This window comes from Phalacrocorax aristotelis, chromosome 1, assembly GCF_949628215.1.
Source record: "Phalacrocorax aristotelis chromosome 1, bGulAri2.1, whole genome shotgun sequence".
Taxonomy (NCBI): domain Eukaryota; kingdom Metazoa; phylum Chordata; class Aves; order Suliformes; family Phalacrocoracidae; genus Phalacrocorax; species Phalacrocorax aristotelis.
This window is the reverse complement of record NC_134276.1, coordinates 21,898,174-21,916,200: the sequence shown is the minus strand read 5'-3', so window position 1 is coordinate 21,916,200 and position 18,027 is coordinate 21,898,174. Positions and strand designations below refer to the sequence as shown.

Genomic DNA, 18,027 nt, shown 5'->3' with positions numbered 1-18,027 from the left:
CTTGATCTCTCTAAGTTAACCTGAGGGGTTCATCTCACTTTTATCTTCCACTAACAAGATTTTTTCAAGTTTCTTTGAAAGTTTTGACAGAATCTGTTTTATTAGAGGTAGTTAACTTAGTGTTCTATATTTCGTGGACGTCAACAGGATAATAATTTTTCTCAAAAAAAAAGAAGTCGTCAGAATATATTGGGGACTACATTTAATAATCACTAATAAGAATTCTTGCCAAGCAGTTAATTTGCAGTTAAGAGTCTGAAGGCTCATGTTCTGAAGAACAGTGATCCTTACTCAAATATCCCTAATGTCCAAGTTTATAAAAAGCATTCTTAATAGAATAGATGAAAGTCATGCTACACAGAACAGTCTTAGTTTCCTTCCAAATATACAGCTTAAATGAAAGTGATTTTAGAAGTCTGCATTTTATTTAGGCTCAGTGAAGTCATACAAGCTTAGAAATAATTATTTATAATCACATAGTACATCTTTGTTCTTCATAGGGACACAGCTTTTTTGTTTGAAGCCTGCTGTTCTTGAAGAATAACCAAACCTCATTGTGTCAGCTAACTTCTTAAAATTGGTTTTTAAATTGGTTTGGCTGTATTACTTCTTTTAAAAATAGTGCTGGGCTGCATACGGTAAAAGTAAGGTGTCTGGATTTTTTAACATAGTTTATCCTTTAATATAAAGCAGGAATTTACATCAAAGAAACTACTGTTTTCTTTGATATTTCTACTTTCTTTAGGAGGGTTCTGAGATTTCTCTTTGTAAAGTTTCTGAGCTCACATTCTGACATAAAGTGCATAAAAAAATTTTCATTCTTTCCTGGGCTTTGTTATGAATACAAATGCTTTGGCATTTGAAAGCAGATGTTCAGAGTGAATTAAGTTATTGGAATATGTTTTAAGACAAAATGAAAGCAGAGCAAACTTCTTTTGTTCATTTTTGTGCTTCTCAGTCTTTCACAGTTTTGGACATTCAAGCATATGAGTTATGCAGTTCTACAGGAACAAAATTTGAGATTCATTATTGCAATAAAAGGGACTACTTTTAATTCTTGATTTTTTCTTTTATGTCAAAGTAGCTAACTGAAAGTTTGGCACAGAGAAAAATATTCTTTTCCACTGTAGATGAGTTCATGTATATATTTGTTGATGCTGTTTCTGATTTTTTCAGAGTGAGATTTATATACCGGTGTCCTTTATATTTTGACATAAATGTAGTATGATATTTACTACATCTAAACTAAAAGCAATCTTCTTTTTTAAATATCTAGTCATGTAAAAATGCCGCCTTGATTTCAGGAAGACATCTTTTAGATTAATAATTGTGTTTTCTGGTGTGTATGTCTGTAATGGATAGAAATTTTGGTATTTCCTTTTCCTGCTCTTCCAGAAGTGCATTCAGATGCTTGAAGTTGCACATAAAGTCTTAAGAAAATTTATGTCCTCAGGTTCAAGGGTTTTTGGGAAAACTTTTTGTAGCACTGCAAGTATCAGAAATCAATCCATATCTGTTTATTTAACCTCAGATATCCTAGAAGAAAGGTTCTATGGTAAGAAGTCCTTCTGACTGGAGTATGTAGTTCTCTGCAAAGTTCTGTTGTGATTCATCAGACCACCATTCTTCCATCTCCTTTGCCTGCATTTTCAAAGGCATCTTCCCTCAGGAAAGGCTGTGCTGTTCATCCTCTTGGGATTCAGGTATACAACATGCATTCCAGGCAAGGAAACCTGAGGTCCAGAGATGAGCAAGAGCTCATAACTGAGCTCAAGACTTCTGCTAGTTAGGTCTAGTTGGTGCCTTGCTAAGCCTGAGAGAAGCATATTTGTGTTTGCCTTCCTCTGGTGACATAGGCATCCTAGGTGCCTATTTGAAACACTCTGAATCACCTTGCAGGGGCCCAGGACTCACATTTTAAGTGAAAAGGTATCCAGAGAGGTTGTTTGATTCTTGCACTGGCTTGCTTAGCTGACCTGAATCCTTTTTCTTCCTTTGGAAGTGCTGTAACCATGTTTCCATGTATTTGCCAGCTTTGGAGACAGCAGTATAATGTTCTGCTAGTGGCATTAGCATGCCATGTGTGTCATCCTCCCCATTGAATATTGCCTGTCTGCTTAGCTGGTGCAGTGAGCAAGCTGCAAATTACAGCATACAAGAAAACCTGTCTTCAGGCACTTCTTTGCAGTTGTTGTCACCAAATGGAGCTCCAGCTGGTATCCAATGTGGATTTTAGCTGTCTGTCTCCCAAACCTTTCCTGCTAGTAGCAGTAACCCTTAGCAGAAATGTTACTGGTAGCAGAATGCCTGTCAGCATAGTTCAATATGGGTTGTAATAACTTCCTGTCTGATTTCTTCTCCCAAAAATACTTGAATGCATTTCATGGAGATAAAAATTGTAACTTGGCTGAATAAATGTAGAGGCAGCTTGCCAAAGAGTGACCAGAAAGAGTGTGCTCATATTAAAACAGCTGTTTCTTGCAGTTTTATTGAATTTTTTACTATTCGTTTTAAATAAAAGGAGACAACTATCCAAGCCCACAGTTGATAACAGCTTGAATATCTTGCCTAAAGTAATTCTTAGAATGGCTTCTACTTTAACATGTATTATAATAAAAAAATATATGCACAGTAGGATCATTAACAATTATTAAAACATAAATTATGAAAATTGTTTTGCTCTGACCAGTGGGCAGTTCAGGGGCAGGCTAAGCTGCAGTACTTTGGAAACTGCTGCTTTTTATACAGGGTGAGTCACTATCACTTAATTCATTAACTAAAGTTTTTGTCCTTTCATTCTATCAAAAGAGAAGTACTGAGCAGTGGAATGCCTTGTTTTGATAGGGTTTTGTTGGGAGGCTTTTGTGTGCATTTTCAAATACACTTGGTTTCACATTTGAAAAAAATGATCAAAGAAACACCATACACCTGGGATAGAAGGTGATGAACTTTGAGTTCCCCCTTTAGCTTCAGGAGAAATTTATTTTACAGTCTTGGATAAGCCCCGAAAAGGGCTCTCCATCCTACACAGACATGCTCTCTCTTTGTTACAGGGCAGTTTAAAGTGCTAAAGGAGCGTATTGATAGAAGCCTCCATCTTGGAATTTTATGTAGTCTTTTGGATAGCCTGGCCCGGTTCAGAGAGTGTTCTGGAGATACAACCCGAGACCCTTGAACAGCATTAGAAATTTCATTCAAAGGGCTGAGGGAAGAGAAGTTTGGCTTGCTGTCACAATTGCAGTCCCCATTGCTGCCAAGAAGTTGTGCTACGGTGTTTTAGATTAGCATGAATTTGAACACTGAAATACCATGCCTAGGAAATGTTGTGTTCTTGCACTTTCACTAAGGTGATGAAGCTGTGAATAACTGAGGTTGGGTAATCATTTGCTAGCAAAGAGATGCTTTTTTTCCTGTCATCTGGAAACAATGAAGTCGCTAATGGCTGCTACTGTTTGAGTGCCTGGAATCAAGAAAGAATCTTCAGTAAGGGAGCATGTAGTTTGTCTGTAAACTCTTCCAAATACTTTTCCACCCACACCCTACAGCCAGACATCAGCTTTACAGATCTAGTAGAGATTGTAGGATTTCCTGTTCTACTCATTGCGTATTCTTTTCTTTGGGAAAGATTCAAGTCTTAAATTAATTTCTTCCCTTTTCCCCATTGTCCTCTAATCTTATCTAGTGTTTCACCTTTCATTCTGCATTGAGTAGCATTAAATCTTGAAGGTGGGGGCTCAGAAAAGAGCCCGTTATATGTTTGCTCTTGCTACCGAAAGGCAAGATAATATATGAAAAATAATTCCAGGAACTGCATTTTTGGTTATAGAACATCAGCTTCAGATAGCTGAGGTTTTGGCAATTTTTATTCCTAAATTAGCTCAAAGAGAAAGTTTTCCTGGAATCAGTGCAAGTTTGGGGTTAGGCTTTCTTCAATGATAGTTGGTCTTACTTGATTTGTGAAAAGAGAGTTCATGTATGAGGTAGGACCAAATTAAAAACTTGTGAATTAAATCTGTGTTTTGGTGTCTGGAATGCACTAGACTGGTATTAAAGAAAGATTTTTGAAGGTGTACTCCACTTCCTGGAGCAGTAGCATTTTTTCAGTACCCGATACTCATTTTGAAGTGTTATTGATTATTATAATCTGATTGTGAAAATTGCTTTATATTATCATATTTTAACCACTTTCTTTGTAACTCCTTTGACATTGCAGTGGCTAGCTTAGGGTATAATGATCACCACTGATTGCTGTCAGGATTGTCCAAAAGTAATTTAAATATCAGTCTTGTGTCATAAGACACTAGGGCTATTTGAGGATTTTTCAATATCTATGTCTTTGATCTTTGCTTGTACACTGGTATAGAAGGCAAGGCAGAAATGGAGAAATAAGTGAGATCAGAACTAGAAACATATTTTTTTTGCATTCTGTATAAAACAATGTTGGTTTTCAAAACTTTTTTGCAATTTTCCATTGGCAAGAGGAATATTAACACATATCTTTCATTAAATGTGGGAGAGGTTTGATCCTAACAATGTTCTACTAGGAGTGACTGACATTAACTTTGTGTAGTTATTATTAAAATGGTTGTTTAATCAGGACCTCATTGTACTTAAAATGTCAAGTTTGTCCCGTCTTGAAACATTAGCCAGGGTAGGGGACTAGTTCCCCTGGGCAGTCTGCCTTAAGTGAGTATAGTCTGTTACTGCTGTTTTCATGTGTGGGTGGATAAGTACGTGTTTTTTCCAAAAGACACAAATATTACAGACTGATTTCCCTCCCTGCCCCCCCCCCTACTTTGGATAGTGGCAGTGTATTACAAAATACCTATCAGAAAGCCTTCTCCCTATTCTCTTCATCATTGGCTAAGTTCATGGGGACAATGCACATGTTCAAGGAGTGCTGAGAATGAGGAAGAAATAGGCACTTATCTTCTCCCTGTAATATATTAATGTCACCCCTTCTATTCATGAAGAAATATCACTATTTTCTCCTGCTAGTAACTGTGTTTTTGACAGAAATGAAATGAAACAAAACATCAAGTAGTTTCAGAGTTCTTCCCCTCCGCCCCCAAGCAGACATGTTAATCCAGTATTTCAACTGAGTGTGGAAATCCTTTGCATTTAGTATGAAACATTGTCCTCCTCTGATAAAGCTGTAATCTATCTCATACTGCAGCTGTGTGGTCTTAGTCCTATGCATATGACACCTTCACAGAATCAGAGAATAGTTAAGGTTAGAAGAGAGCTCTGGAGGGCATCTGGTCCAACCTTCTTGCTCAAGCAGGACCACCTATAGCCAGTTGCCCAGGACTGTGTCCAGGTGGCTTTTGAGTATCTCCAAGGAGTGAGACTCCACAGCCTCCCTGGGCAACTTGTGCCAGTCAGTGCTCGGTCACCATCACAGGGGGAAAAGTGTGTTCTGATGTCCAGAGGGAACCTCTTCCTTTCAGTCTGTGCCCGTTGCCTCTGGTCCTGTCACTGGGCACAGACTGACAAAAGCCTGGCTCTGTCCTCTTTGCATCCTCCCTTCAGGTACTGATACTCATTAATAAGATCCCCCTGAGCCTTCTCTTCCCTAGGCTTAGCAGTCCTAGCTCTCTCAGCCTTTCACCATGGGAGAGATGCTCCAGACCCTCAATGGTTTTAGTGGGCCTTTGTTGGATTCTCTCCAGTATGTCCATGTCTCTCTTTGTACTAAGGAGGCCACACAGCACTCCAGGTGTGGCCTCACCAGTGCTGAGTAGAGGGTAAGGCTCACCTCCCTCAGCCTGCTGGCCATACTTTGCCTAATGCAGCCCAGGATGCCATTCACCTTTCCAGCACGGGCCCATTGCTGGCTCATGTTCACCTTGGTGTCCACTAGGACCCCCAGGTCCTTTTCATCCAGTCTCCTTTCTTGCTGGGTGGCCCCCAGAATATACCGGTGCCTGGGGTTGTTCCTCCCCTGGTGTAGGACTTCGCATGCTTCTTCCTGAACTTCATGAAGTTCCTTTCAGTCCATTTCTTCAATCTGTCAAGGTCCGTCTGGATGGCATCGTGACTCCTGGTGTATCAGCCACTTCTCCCTATTTGATGTTATCAGTAAACTTGCTGGGGGTACACTCTACCCCATCATCCAGGTCAGTAATGAAGATGTTGAACAGGGCTGGACCTGGTATTGACCTTTGGAGGACACTGCTAGTTACTGGCTTCCAATTGACTTTGTGGCACTGATCACATCCCTCTCAGCCTGGCCTTTCAGCCTGTTTTTAGTCCACCTTCCTGTCTGTTCATCCAGCCCATACATCAGCAGCTTCTCTGTGAGGATCCTATGGGAGACAGCATCAAAAGCCTTACTGAAGTCCAGATAGATGATGCGCACTGCTCTCCCCTTGTCGACCAAGCCAGTTTTTTCATCACAGAAGTTTATCAAGTTGGTCAAGCATGACTTGGTGAATCCATGCTGACTGCTCCTGATGACTTTCTTGTCTTTCATGTGCTTGGAAATGGTTTCCAGGATTAGAAAATCAGTAGTCCATCAGAAAAAAATTATACTCTTCAGAAAAGTTTGAGCAGTCTGGTCTCTTGATATCACACTTCTTTTGATTTTTCTTGCTTCCTGTGTAAATGTGGCTTAATTTCATGAAGTGTTTTCAAGGGTGCAGTTCTTGACTTTATTACCATTTTCATATTCTCTTTTCCTGCAGCTGAACTCACTGGTATGAGCTACATGTTTTAATTTCCTACAACTGTGAAAATCTCATGGTTTCTTATGACTGTGAGCTGTTGGTGTAGTTAAATTTTGATTTACTGAAGTGTGTATTTATAGTACTGTATCATGTTTTCTTTCTCAAAATATCTCATACAATCATCTCTCTTCTCCCAGTTGACAGGGAGGAAATGACAGGGAAACCCTGGATGATACTGGATGTCTCGGGGAGGAGGATGTGAAGGTACTAAGAGGCCGCAGTTGTAAGCAGCATTTTGCCAAACTGAGTAAAAAACTGGCTGGATGGCTGAGCCCGGAGAGTTGTGGTGAACGGAGTTAAATCCAGTTGGTGGCCGGTCACAAGTGGTGTTCCCTAGGGGTCAGTTTTGGGGCCAGTCATGTTTAATATCTTTATCAATGATCTGGATGAGGGGATTGAGTGCACCCTCAGCAAGTTTGCAGATGACACCGAGTTGGGTGGGAGCGTTGATCTCCTTAGGGTAGGAAGGCTCTGCAGAGGGATCTGGACATGCTGGATTGATGGGCCGAGGCCAACGATATGAGGTTTAACAAGGCCAAGTGCCAGGTCCTGCACTTGGGTCACAACAACCCCATGCAGCGCTACAGGCTTGGGGAGGAGTAGCTGGAGAGCTGACCAGCAGAGAAGGACCTGGGGGTGTTGGTTGGCAGGCGGCTGAACATGAGCCAGCAGTGTGCCCAGATGGCCAAGAGCATCCTGGCTTGTATCAGGAATAGTGTGGCCAGCAGGGAAGTGGTGCCCCTGTACTCGGCACTGGTGAGGCCGCACCTCGAGTATTGTGCTCAGTTTTGGGCCTCTCATTACACAGACATCTGAGGCACCGGAACATGTCCAGAGGTGGGCAACGAAGCTGGTGAAGGGTCTGGAGAGCAGGTCTTGTGAGGAGTGGCTGGGGGAACTGGGGTTGTTTAGTCTGGAGAAGAGGAGGCTGAGGGGAGACCTTATTGCTCTCTACAACTGCCTGAAAGGAGGTTATAGTGAGGTGGGTGTTGGCCTCTTCTCCCAAGTCACTGGCGATAGGATGAGAGGAAATGGCCTTAAGTTGTGTCAGGGGATGTTTAGATTGGATATTAGGAAAAATGTCTTCACCAAAAGAGTGGTCAGGCATTGGAATATGCTGCCCAGAGAGGTGGTGGCGTCACCTTCCCTGGAGATGATCCAAAACCATGTAGACGTGGCACTTCAGGGCATGGTTTAGGAGACATAGTAGTGTTGGGTTGATGGTTGGACTTGATGGTCTTAAGGATCTTCTCCAGCTTTAATGATTCTGCGATTTTGTGAAATGCAGTATCCCCAATGGACTTTGTTTTTAGCTTATTTTCTTTTGTGTGTTGGAATGGGAAGGAAGAAAGGGTAGGTAAGCGGATAGCCACTAGCTGACTATTTCACAGCTGGTCTCTAACTAAGCCTTTTGATCATAGGCCTTCAAATAGCATGGTTCTCATCTTTGGTGTTCAGCTATTGTAGTGTGGCTGATGCATGTTTAAATTGCAGTGACTAGTTACCATTTCATTAAGAAGCAAAAGCACAAGAGCATGAAAGAAGAAAGAAGATAGAAGGGTGGGACTGTGATTCTCTAGAGTTAAACAGGCTTTACTCCAGACCCCAGAAAATGGTATAAATAACTTGGACTTCATATGTGAAATGAGGGAGCAATAACATTTTTGCCATTTGTGTTGCATGCACAACTACGAGAGAATTCCAGTTCTGATTTTGCTGTCCTGTCCAAAGAGTTGTGTGGCCCTGAGTGGCTTGTAGAAGGTGTAAGTTTGCAAAGCATTTGTTTGCTGGATACACTTTTTATTTATTTACTTTTTAGGGTCAGAGTCTCAGCAAGTTTGAGCCCAAGTATAGGCTGCATACGCCTCTGAACTACTTTTATAATTGCTTTTTGTTTGTTCTCAGTTCATGTGTGTTCATGCATGATGTCTTCCTCCCCATGTGTATCTTCTGTGCTACAGTGTCTTGAACATACTTAATTGTTTGTTGTTAGGCTCAGGAAGCTTGGCCATGTTGGAACTCCACATCACATCTAAAATCTTCATGTGGCTCAAAGCTGTAAGATACTTTCTGCAGCTTCAGAGAGTCCCCAGAGCTTGAGGTGTGATTCTTGCGTGGGAGGTGATTGTATCTCCTTGGTGTTTCTGTTGCTCCAGCGAAAGACAAGACTGCATAATCAGCAGTGCTTACTGGTTGGTTTCCTGCCCTAGTTGAGGATTTGGCTTATGCCATAGCCAAAGCCAGCTCCATTTTCTGATGAGTGACATGGTGCAGCCTTGGCAGAGGAGTGGCACTTGAGTGCTGGTGGCCTCCTGTAAATCAAAAACCACAGCCTGGCCACCTGTGGTGTTGCCATGGTGTGTCTGAGTTACGTGTTTGCCACATCTCTGAAAATCGTCGTCAACATCTGCTGAATTTGGTATGCAAATTTGAATATAAGAAAAATTGAGTTACTGTGAAGCACTGTGCCATAACTACTCTGTGACTTAGTTTCACTATTTGAAAAATAAAGCTCAGTAAGGGGCTTGAGGCTTACCTGGTGTATTTTGTCATATCCTATGACTTGGAGGTGAAGACTGTAATTTATGTAGCTCAACTAACTGGCTGGTTTGGGTTTCTTGTATTTCCCTAGGTATAACATTGATCCTGGCTTGTACTGTCCATTCTTCTCTCTTGGGGCATGCATGGAAGGTTTGAACTCTTTGTTCAGTCGGCTCCTAGGAATCTCCCTTTATGCTGAACAGACACAGAGAGGAGAGGTTTGGTCTGAAGATGTTCGAAAGTTGGTAAGTATTCGTGTTCCCAGCATCTGAAACGACAAAGGGAAGTTAGACTAGCTGACGTGTTCCTCTGAGCCATGAGTCAGGTTTTGTTTTTAAATTACTTGGGTACCTATCAAAAACACACACTAGCTGTCTACTTCTAGTTGAAGCCAGACCTCAGGGACTTTATACTCTCTCTAAGTGCCTTTTGTACGCTTGGTATTTTAAGGCCTTTATAATGTGTCTCTGTGTAAAGAGTGCCTGAATCAGAAGCAGTTTCTCTGTTCAGAGATTATTGTTGTACTGTTCAAGCCATCCTTCTGAATGAGCCCTGCTAGTTTTTCTAGCTTCAATTTGTAGAATACTATAGACTATACTAGAATGCTATTTTTATTTCCATGGTAAATCAAATTCTGTTATTGTTGACTTCTCAGAAGTCATCTAGGGGCTACAGACAATGTTACTTTTAATACTAATCTTTGACAACTAGTTTTGAGTGAAATGCAGAAATGGCTGTAGTTTGAGGGACAAATTGTGAATCCTGTATATTTTTTTTCCAACTAAAATTACCAACAGTTTTAACATTAATTATTCACAGCTTATTTGTCATTTATTAATTATAAATCTTTGGATTAGGTTACATCTTCAATTTACACATCTTATCAGTGCTTTCTCTGTGGAAATGATACTTTTGTTTCTTCAGGCTGTTGTTCATGAAACTGAAGGTTTGCTAGGATACATCTATTGTGACTTCTTTCACCGACCTGATAAACCACATCAGGTAACATTTATGATCTGATTCCAGTGTGGATTTTATTTGAGTAACGACTGTAGCATTAGGGCCATTTGCATTCAGTGTAAGTTTAGTAAAAGTTATCTTGGTTTAAAATACATTAAATTTAAACAGGGACAGTCTGTAACTTCAAATATCCTTTTAGGTAAAATATTTTTGTGAGTAACCTTTCACTTAAAAAACATTGTGTGATAGGCTGAACTCAGACTCTTTGTTCTACAGAATAACAGGCACTATGAAATGTCTTAGAACTCTTCAGAGAAATGGTAGATTTTAAAACACCTAATTTCTGGCCTACTATTTATAAATAATAACAATCTGAAATTTTAAAACTTTCTAAAGGTGAAAACTCATAATGACAAATAATTTTCATTCAAAATCCTACTTAAAAACTGTAGATGGTTCCAGCTGACTCATGCTGCCAAGTGCCAGTATATTAACTATACGATACAGTACAACAGACACTTCGCTCTGTAGAATTATCTGTAAATTAGCACCTTTAGTGAGGTGGTAAGTGGACAATCTTTAAATCTACATTAGTTTAATATATTACTCTGTTTTACTAATATTTCACAATATAATAGGAGGTCCCTGCAGTATATTTTATAAAGAAGTTACTGCTGAAGAATGAGGAGGGAACTTAATCTATAAATGATCGATTTGGCACATCAGTAAATTTCTTTGAGCTAGTGATATTTTTTTAAGAATTGAGAAGTTTTGATGATTCTAAAACAAAAAAATAGATTTTATTTTCTAGAAGCAACACAATCTTTATGGAATAAGGTAGTTTATGAATATGAAGCAGATAAGATGAAGAGACAGTGTGCTGCTATTGAACAACACTGTTAATGATCATTGAATTCAACTTGTGTAACAGAGAATATAGGTTTGATTTAATACTTTAAGTTTAATTTAATAATTTCATCATTGCTTTAATATCATTGATATAATGACATTGGCTGTCCATATGTTTGCTTTTATCTTGAAAAGGATTGTCACTTTACAGTTCGTGGAGGCAGGCTAAAGGAAAATGGAGAGTACCAGCTGCCTGTAGTTGTTCTTATGCTTAGCCTGCCCCATTCAACAAGGGGTGCACCAACGCTACTAAGTCCTGGCATGATGGAGAATCTCTTCCATGAAATGGGACATGCCATGCATTCTATGCTGGGAAGAACTCGGTACCAACATGTTACTGGTAAGAAAATAAGAATAGTGATTTTTTTTTTGTTTTAGTTAAACATTTGATTTCTAGAAGATGGGAGTAGATAAAAAAAAGAAAGAAAAAAAAATAAGAAAAAAAGAGGATGAACCAGAAATTATTGAGTCATGTTGATACTTCTACATCTTTGATGACTTGAAAATACAATACCAGATCCTCAGATATTATCTAAAACTCGACCAAACAACACTTGAATATTCTTCTCCTAAGAAGAATTAGGCATTTCGATCTCTTCTTTCTGTACTGCTGATCTTTGCTCCAGTGGTGGTGTCCACTCTTGCAAGTTTGCAAGACGCCACCACAGAGGTGGAGTTCATAATGATGGAATAGTTGGAAGATTGAAGATAAATTGCGCTAAACTTGTATCTACTGTAAAAGCACGATGAATTCTGGGCTGGCAATGGAAACTGGATTAAGGAAAATTAGTAAATTAGTTCTAAACTAGTTGCAAAGAACATACACTGGCAGTACAGAAAAATCTGTGAACCCAGGCCTTTTCTAGTTGATTTTGATTGAAGCAAAGTTGATAAATTAAAACTGTATTGTATTTGCAAGCATGATTAACTGGTAGGCCTTTTTATCATATGTAAATGAACATGAATTAATATGTAGTCACAGCTTAGTGGGTGCACAGGAAAGGAATATTGCCTTTTTTCATTTAGTTCCTCTTCTCAAACAGTAGCAATGCATGTATTGCTGACAGTTCACAGGCTACTCTAGCCTTCTGGAGTTGTGGCAGATGGGTCAAAGACGTGTTCTGGCTAAAGCAGCTTGGCACGCTAATTTTCTTATCTATGGACAGCTTGGTATATCCCCTTCTATAATAGTGTGCTGGAAATCCCATTTGCAGTAGATATTTATTTATTAAAAAAAGAAACACAACCAAAGAGATGAAACTGTAGCTCCCTTGTCTGAAGGATTTTTTTTAACGTTGTACTATTTTTGTATTATGCTAATGATGCAAAGGGGATTCCATGGTAGAGTTTTGTGCTATCAACAGATACTTTGCACCCAGTGACAAAATATTCTTTCTTAGGTCTTCCACTTAAAATTAAAATAGACTGAGTTGTTTCTAAGTATGTCACTACTGGACATTGTTAAAACAAACGAACACTGTATATGCTCTTTCAGTATAAGCTCTGTATACTCCTTGGGACAGGTAACTGCTCTCCCTCCTCCCTTCCAGTCATATGGTCTTGATCTTCTTGACCTCTAGGGGTACTTATATGCTTTGTTCGGGGTTTCCTGTTGTGGTGGTGAATCATATTTGTCTTCATATAGGAGAGTCTTGAAGGGGCAGGAAATACCTAATTTTGAGGCTCAAACTTTCCATGAGCCGCTACGTATGGTTTCAGCACTGCCTTGCCTCCAGGCAGTCCTGCGTCCCAGGGGGTTTCACTCCAGATCTAACATTGCAAAAGCAGCATGGGAGGCCAGTCATGTTGTTTCTGCAGAGAACTTTTTTTAGGGTTTGGAATCTGTGACAATGAAATGGCTCATCCCAGGGATGTCTGTTAGGGGCCATCTGCTCTCATGAAACATTAGGGTGGCAAAGTGTGGAAACAAGATGACTACAGGCTATTGTGAGAACAAAAAATTTGACATTCTACTTGAGATACACTGAATATTTGACATCTTTCCTCCTCTCCCCTGCCTCCCTTTTCTGATTAACATTCCGAAGTATTCAGGAACCCATTCTGCTGCTAATGGGCCCAAACCTTGAATAATACTGTGCATTTTTGACTTAAGATGTGCTTCTTTTTAAGCTAGTCTGTCATTTTACTATATGCATTTATTGATTGTTTAATGCATATGGGCATATATAAGATCTTTTTAAAATCTAGCTTGTATTCCATTTTAGTTTATCATGCAGTAGAGAATACCTACATTTGTTTTACAGGAGGACTAGCTTATCTCAGATAACTGCCCTACCTTTTACCTTTCTGACTTTCAGATAATGCAGTTTTTCAGGAGTCTCTCTAATGGTTATTAAAAGAATTCTGTCACTTTATTAAGGAGCACTAAGAAAGCATAAATGACTACGGAAACATCAATATAGTTCTGCAGGCATTTGTCCTGGGACCTGCCTTATGTTAGGCTTTTTAGAAATTATTTTCAAATAACAACAACAACAAAGACTCTACTAATGAAATGTGATGGCACAAAAGAAGGCTTTGGGGTATTGTATAAGAACTGAATAGATGCTGGAATGTTAGAAGTAAAATGCAATTCAGAACTACACAGTGCAGAACATGCATTTAAAGAGTACAGAGAGAATTTATGCTGTTGAATGGATTTTTCAACAGTGGTAGAGGAACAGAAGAACAGTTTTATGTGTTAATGCAGAACTACAAATAGCTAATGTGTCTGTGAAAAGGGTGAATGTGATTTGAAATTACATCGGAGGTGTACCTAACAGCAATAAGTATTAGAATGATTAAGAAAGATATTGGTGAAACCTCATGCAGTGCTTGGGCATGGTTTTGTGTCTCTGGTCTGAAGGTGAATTGAAACTGAAGAGCTAAAATGGATAGTCTTCTAGATTTTATCTTGCCTTCAGATAATGATGGCTGAGAGAGAATGTAGTTTCTCTCAATTTAGCAGGTAAAAACCAGTGCGGGAAATGCTCTTTAGTATAAAGAGCAACACTGGTCTGAAAACATTGAGTATAAACAGACTATGAATTCAGATTAAAAGTTACAGAAATATTTGTAAGGATCAAAAGACTGATTTTAAAAAATAGTCTTCAAGAAAGAATAATAGAAGCAAACCCCATATTTAAATTTAAGAGTAGTTTTGAATGCTGACATTGTCTCTAGCAGACAAGGATAGAGGTGATGACTCAGTGGGTCTGTTATTAAAGCAACAACTTTGTACATCTCTAATATAGAAATTAGAAATTCAGCTTTGATTTGGTGATGTCTTAAATTTATTAATAACTTCCATTGTGTAAGGTGCTGATAAAGATTAGAGTAAATGAGATTTTTGGGAAAGTGCCTTATGGAAATACTAACTGCTGAGATATTACCTCATTGCACTTACTTAAAACATGTCTTCAATCTGCAAGAGTGTTCCTTGGATGAATGACTTAGTATTATAAAGCAAGGTTAATATAAAGCATAAGTAAGCTCAGCAAACAGATGGAAGCTAAAAATTGTAACTGTGAATGGGATTAAGGCAGAGTTTTATTTACACTGTAGTTTGATTTAGGTTTAGGACACTTAAATAGATTTGGTGTTTCATGTAGGGCCAGTTTGGCTGCAATCTGGTTTAGTTTAAAAAGGGTGTGATCCAGAGCTTTATAAGGTGCCTCACCCAGCTGTTCAAATATTTTGTTTTACTTTGTGATTTATAGTAAAATATGTAGGATTATAATGAAGCTTTTCTGGCAATATGTACAATAATGCTATGGAAATACAATATTGACTTTATAAACAGAAGAACATTTAAAGTTCACCAAAAGTCCAAAATGAAAGTTGCAAAACCTTTTGGGAAGAGTTAACTATTTGTGCTAATGAAAATAGCAAATGTTAATGTGTACAATTATTCTATCTCTAGGAACCAGATGTCCTACTGATTTTGCTGAAGTTCCCTCAATTCTCATGGAGTACTTTGCAAATGACTATCGAGTGGTTAACCAGTTTGCAAGGCATTATAAAACGGGACAGGTAGGGAAAATTAATATGTAAAATATTGAAAATAGGAAAAAATGTATTCAGGTAAAGGATCACATTTCCATGTGTTATTTGTTAATAATGTTTAAAGTAGAAATAATCAATGGATTGAAATTGTTTCAATATTACAATTTTAATTATTCAGGAAAAAAATGTTAATATTCTTACTGCGGAAAAGATAATTGTAATCTGTAAAAGAATACCAGATCTTTTTATCCAAGGTACCAATTCCAAACACATTTAAAACTTTTAACCTTTTTTTTCCTACAAAGTTCGTGTAGTTCCTACACTACACAAACTTAGTGTAGTAGGTGAACAATTTCAGCATGAATCAAGTTGTGTGGAATGTTTTAATTTAATTACAGATGAGTTTTGACAAAAAAAGTCATTCATCATCGAACTGTCTAAAGTCTGTCTTAAAATAAAACTCTGGTACCAAATCATGGAAGTAAATGAAAATGGTCGTGGTGTTTAAAAACTCCCATTATCGGCACAGTGTAGGATAGTAATTGAAATATTTTGTGATGAAAATTGTACTGCTTTATTTAGAATTAGATTAAGATTAGGATTAGTTAGATTCTGGCAGTCGTGAATCTCTGCCTTAAAACTCTGATCCTTTTTTACATAAAGCTGTTCTATGCCAGTCTAATGCAAGGATCTGCTTTCTGTGGGAAATTTAGAAAACGGTCCTCTTTGGAACCAGGTGACTTTTGGTTGTTGCTGTAATGCATGGCAGCATAACATAGTTTATATTTGTACAGCCATTTCAAAAATACAAACCAGTAAACAATAACCAAAGATGTTTTTCCAGCGCTTTTGATTGAGGCAAGTTTCAATGTACTCAAATGTAATGGCTGAAGAATAGACTACCCATCAATGCAAAAACTTCATTGAAGCTTTTTATCCAATACTAAGCATTCAGTATTATGAAAATGGAATTATGTTTACCTCCACTGTAACAGTTAGAAAAATAGGTTGCAAAACTTCTGTTCTAATAGATACTATCTGAGAAATTTGCTCTGTAAATCTGGTTTGGTTGGTTTGGGTTTTTGTTGTTATTTTTTTGTTTTGTTTTGTTTTATTTTTTAAAGAGTAATCAATTCTGCAGAGCACTAAGACAATCTCCTTGAAACCTGGGAGTTAAAAGTACTCAGTTCACAAGTGTTCATCATTTGTACGTTTGAATCCACATATCAAAATACTTCTTTCTAGTGTTCACTGTAAAGTTCTTGTAGTGTTTAAACGTTGTGGAGTTAATCTGATTGCATATGAGTTCAGAGAATGAGCATGACTGAAACATCTGAAAGAGATTTGTGGAACATTATTTATGGCTTTGTATTTTCAAAATGGCTTAACAAATCTAAACCATGTCTAGTTGCAGTGCAAAAACTAAGAACCAGGCGCTGTGTCCCATTTGGCATTTCCAAAAACAACTTCTGTTTATTGGTGGTGAAATCTTGCCCTTTCAGAGAGCAATTGAGAGAGGTTTAATGTAGAAATTCAGTCTTGAAGGGGGCAAGAATGGATTATTCTGGAAGATGAGAAAAAGAGCCTGAAACTGCTGTGCGGCTCTTGAGGGTTTTAGACTGCTTCCTTTTAATTGCTTTTTTGAAAATTTAGAATGTATTTTTAAGCCATTATCCAACATATAAAAATCTGCTTTTGCTTATGTTGGTTCATCTAAGCTAGTTTTAAGAATCTGATATCAGATTTCTGTATCTGCCATTTAAATACAGATGGATTGAGTAATCTTTTCTGTTCCTGACATTCAGTGATGGCTACAGGAATTACTTGTATCTGTTGTGTATATGTTACAAAGTACTTTGAATAGAAAATCCCAGCTCTCTTACTTTTACAACTTCACAAAAATCCTTTTGGGGGTCACATTTTCTGTCTTTGTTCCCCGACTAATTTCTTGGTATGCCAATGGAAATGTGAATCAACATTTTCTTCTCCAGTTTTTTAATTATATGAAAGAAAAATGAGACCACTTTACCCTCTTTTTAAGGGGGAGTGAGGAAGGTAGATGAAACAGAAGATAAAATTTGTAAAACCATTTCATCCAAATGTTGTTCCATATGAGAACTTCCATTAAGTTTCTTTTTTATGAATAAAGATACTGAGTTTTTCAGTGCAAGAAGGATCTTTCCTGTAACAATTATGCCAACATAGCTCTGCTAGATATTGACGGAAAGAGGGTTTTTTACTGACCTAGAAATGCAGATAAATCGATAAAGCATTTTTGCACTGCTGCATCTATGCTATAGTTTTTGCATATAAGTATTAGGTGGTGTAATTTTTAACACTCCTCCTGAACATAATTACGTGAGAAAAACTTGGTAGTGTAGTCTCAGCTCCTGATTGTCTTCACCATAAAAGCCAATTGTAGAGGGATTGGTCCTGAGCTGCAGTCCTTGATGAGGATCAGTGCTTATGCTTATGGGAAGAGGAGGGGAAAGAGGTGGTGTTGTTTTGATTATTAAAACATATGAGCTGTTGAAAACTGGTTTTTAGTAGCACTGCAGGAAAAAGATTTGGTGGGCAGGCTTTCAAAGATGAGAATGCATTATGCATAAGGATGGGTGTCATGTGGATCTGATCCAACTTATCTTGAAGTTTATAGGAAGCTGGTCTGCTTTCTTTGCATTTTGGATGGTTTTGCTGTTGAGTACTGAGGAGTGAAAAAGCTTGCAAGCTCTTCTGGCAAAAGGAGCAAGTCTTGTGAATTTAGTCCAAAAGCTGACCAAGACAAAAATATTTGTTCCAAGAAAGTAGCAAGCTTAGTTTTCCTTTCATCTGAAAGATAACAGAAAATCCTTGAGGAAAAATAAAGGAGAGGACTGTGTTAATG

The 18,027-nt window shown here is 38.3% G+C and overlaps 1 protein-coding gene across 2 annotated transcripts in view; it reads left to right on the top strand.

Annotated features, from left to right (window-relative positions):
* The window catches only part of MIPEP (mitochondrial intermediate peptidase), a 78,677-nt gene that overhangs the window by 22,643 nt on the left and 38,007 nt on the right, over window positions 1-18,027 (top strand). For both annotated transcript variants that reach the window (XM_075083734.1, XM_075083744.1), the window contains exons 11-14: window positions 9,361-9,514; window positions 10,194-10,271; window positions 11,274-11,478; window positions 15,061-15,170. In XM_075083734.1, the coding sequence (XP_074939835.1) occupies window positions 9,361-9,514; window positions 10,194-10,271; window positions 11,274-11,478; window positions 15,061-15,170 (547 nt within the window). The remainder of the gene's footprint in view (window positions 1-9,360; window positions 9,515-10,193; window positions 10,272-11,273; window positions 11,479-15,060; window positions 15,171-18,027) is intronic.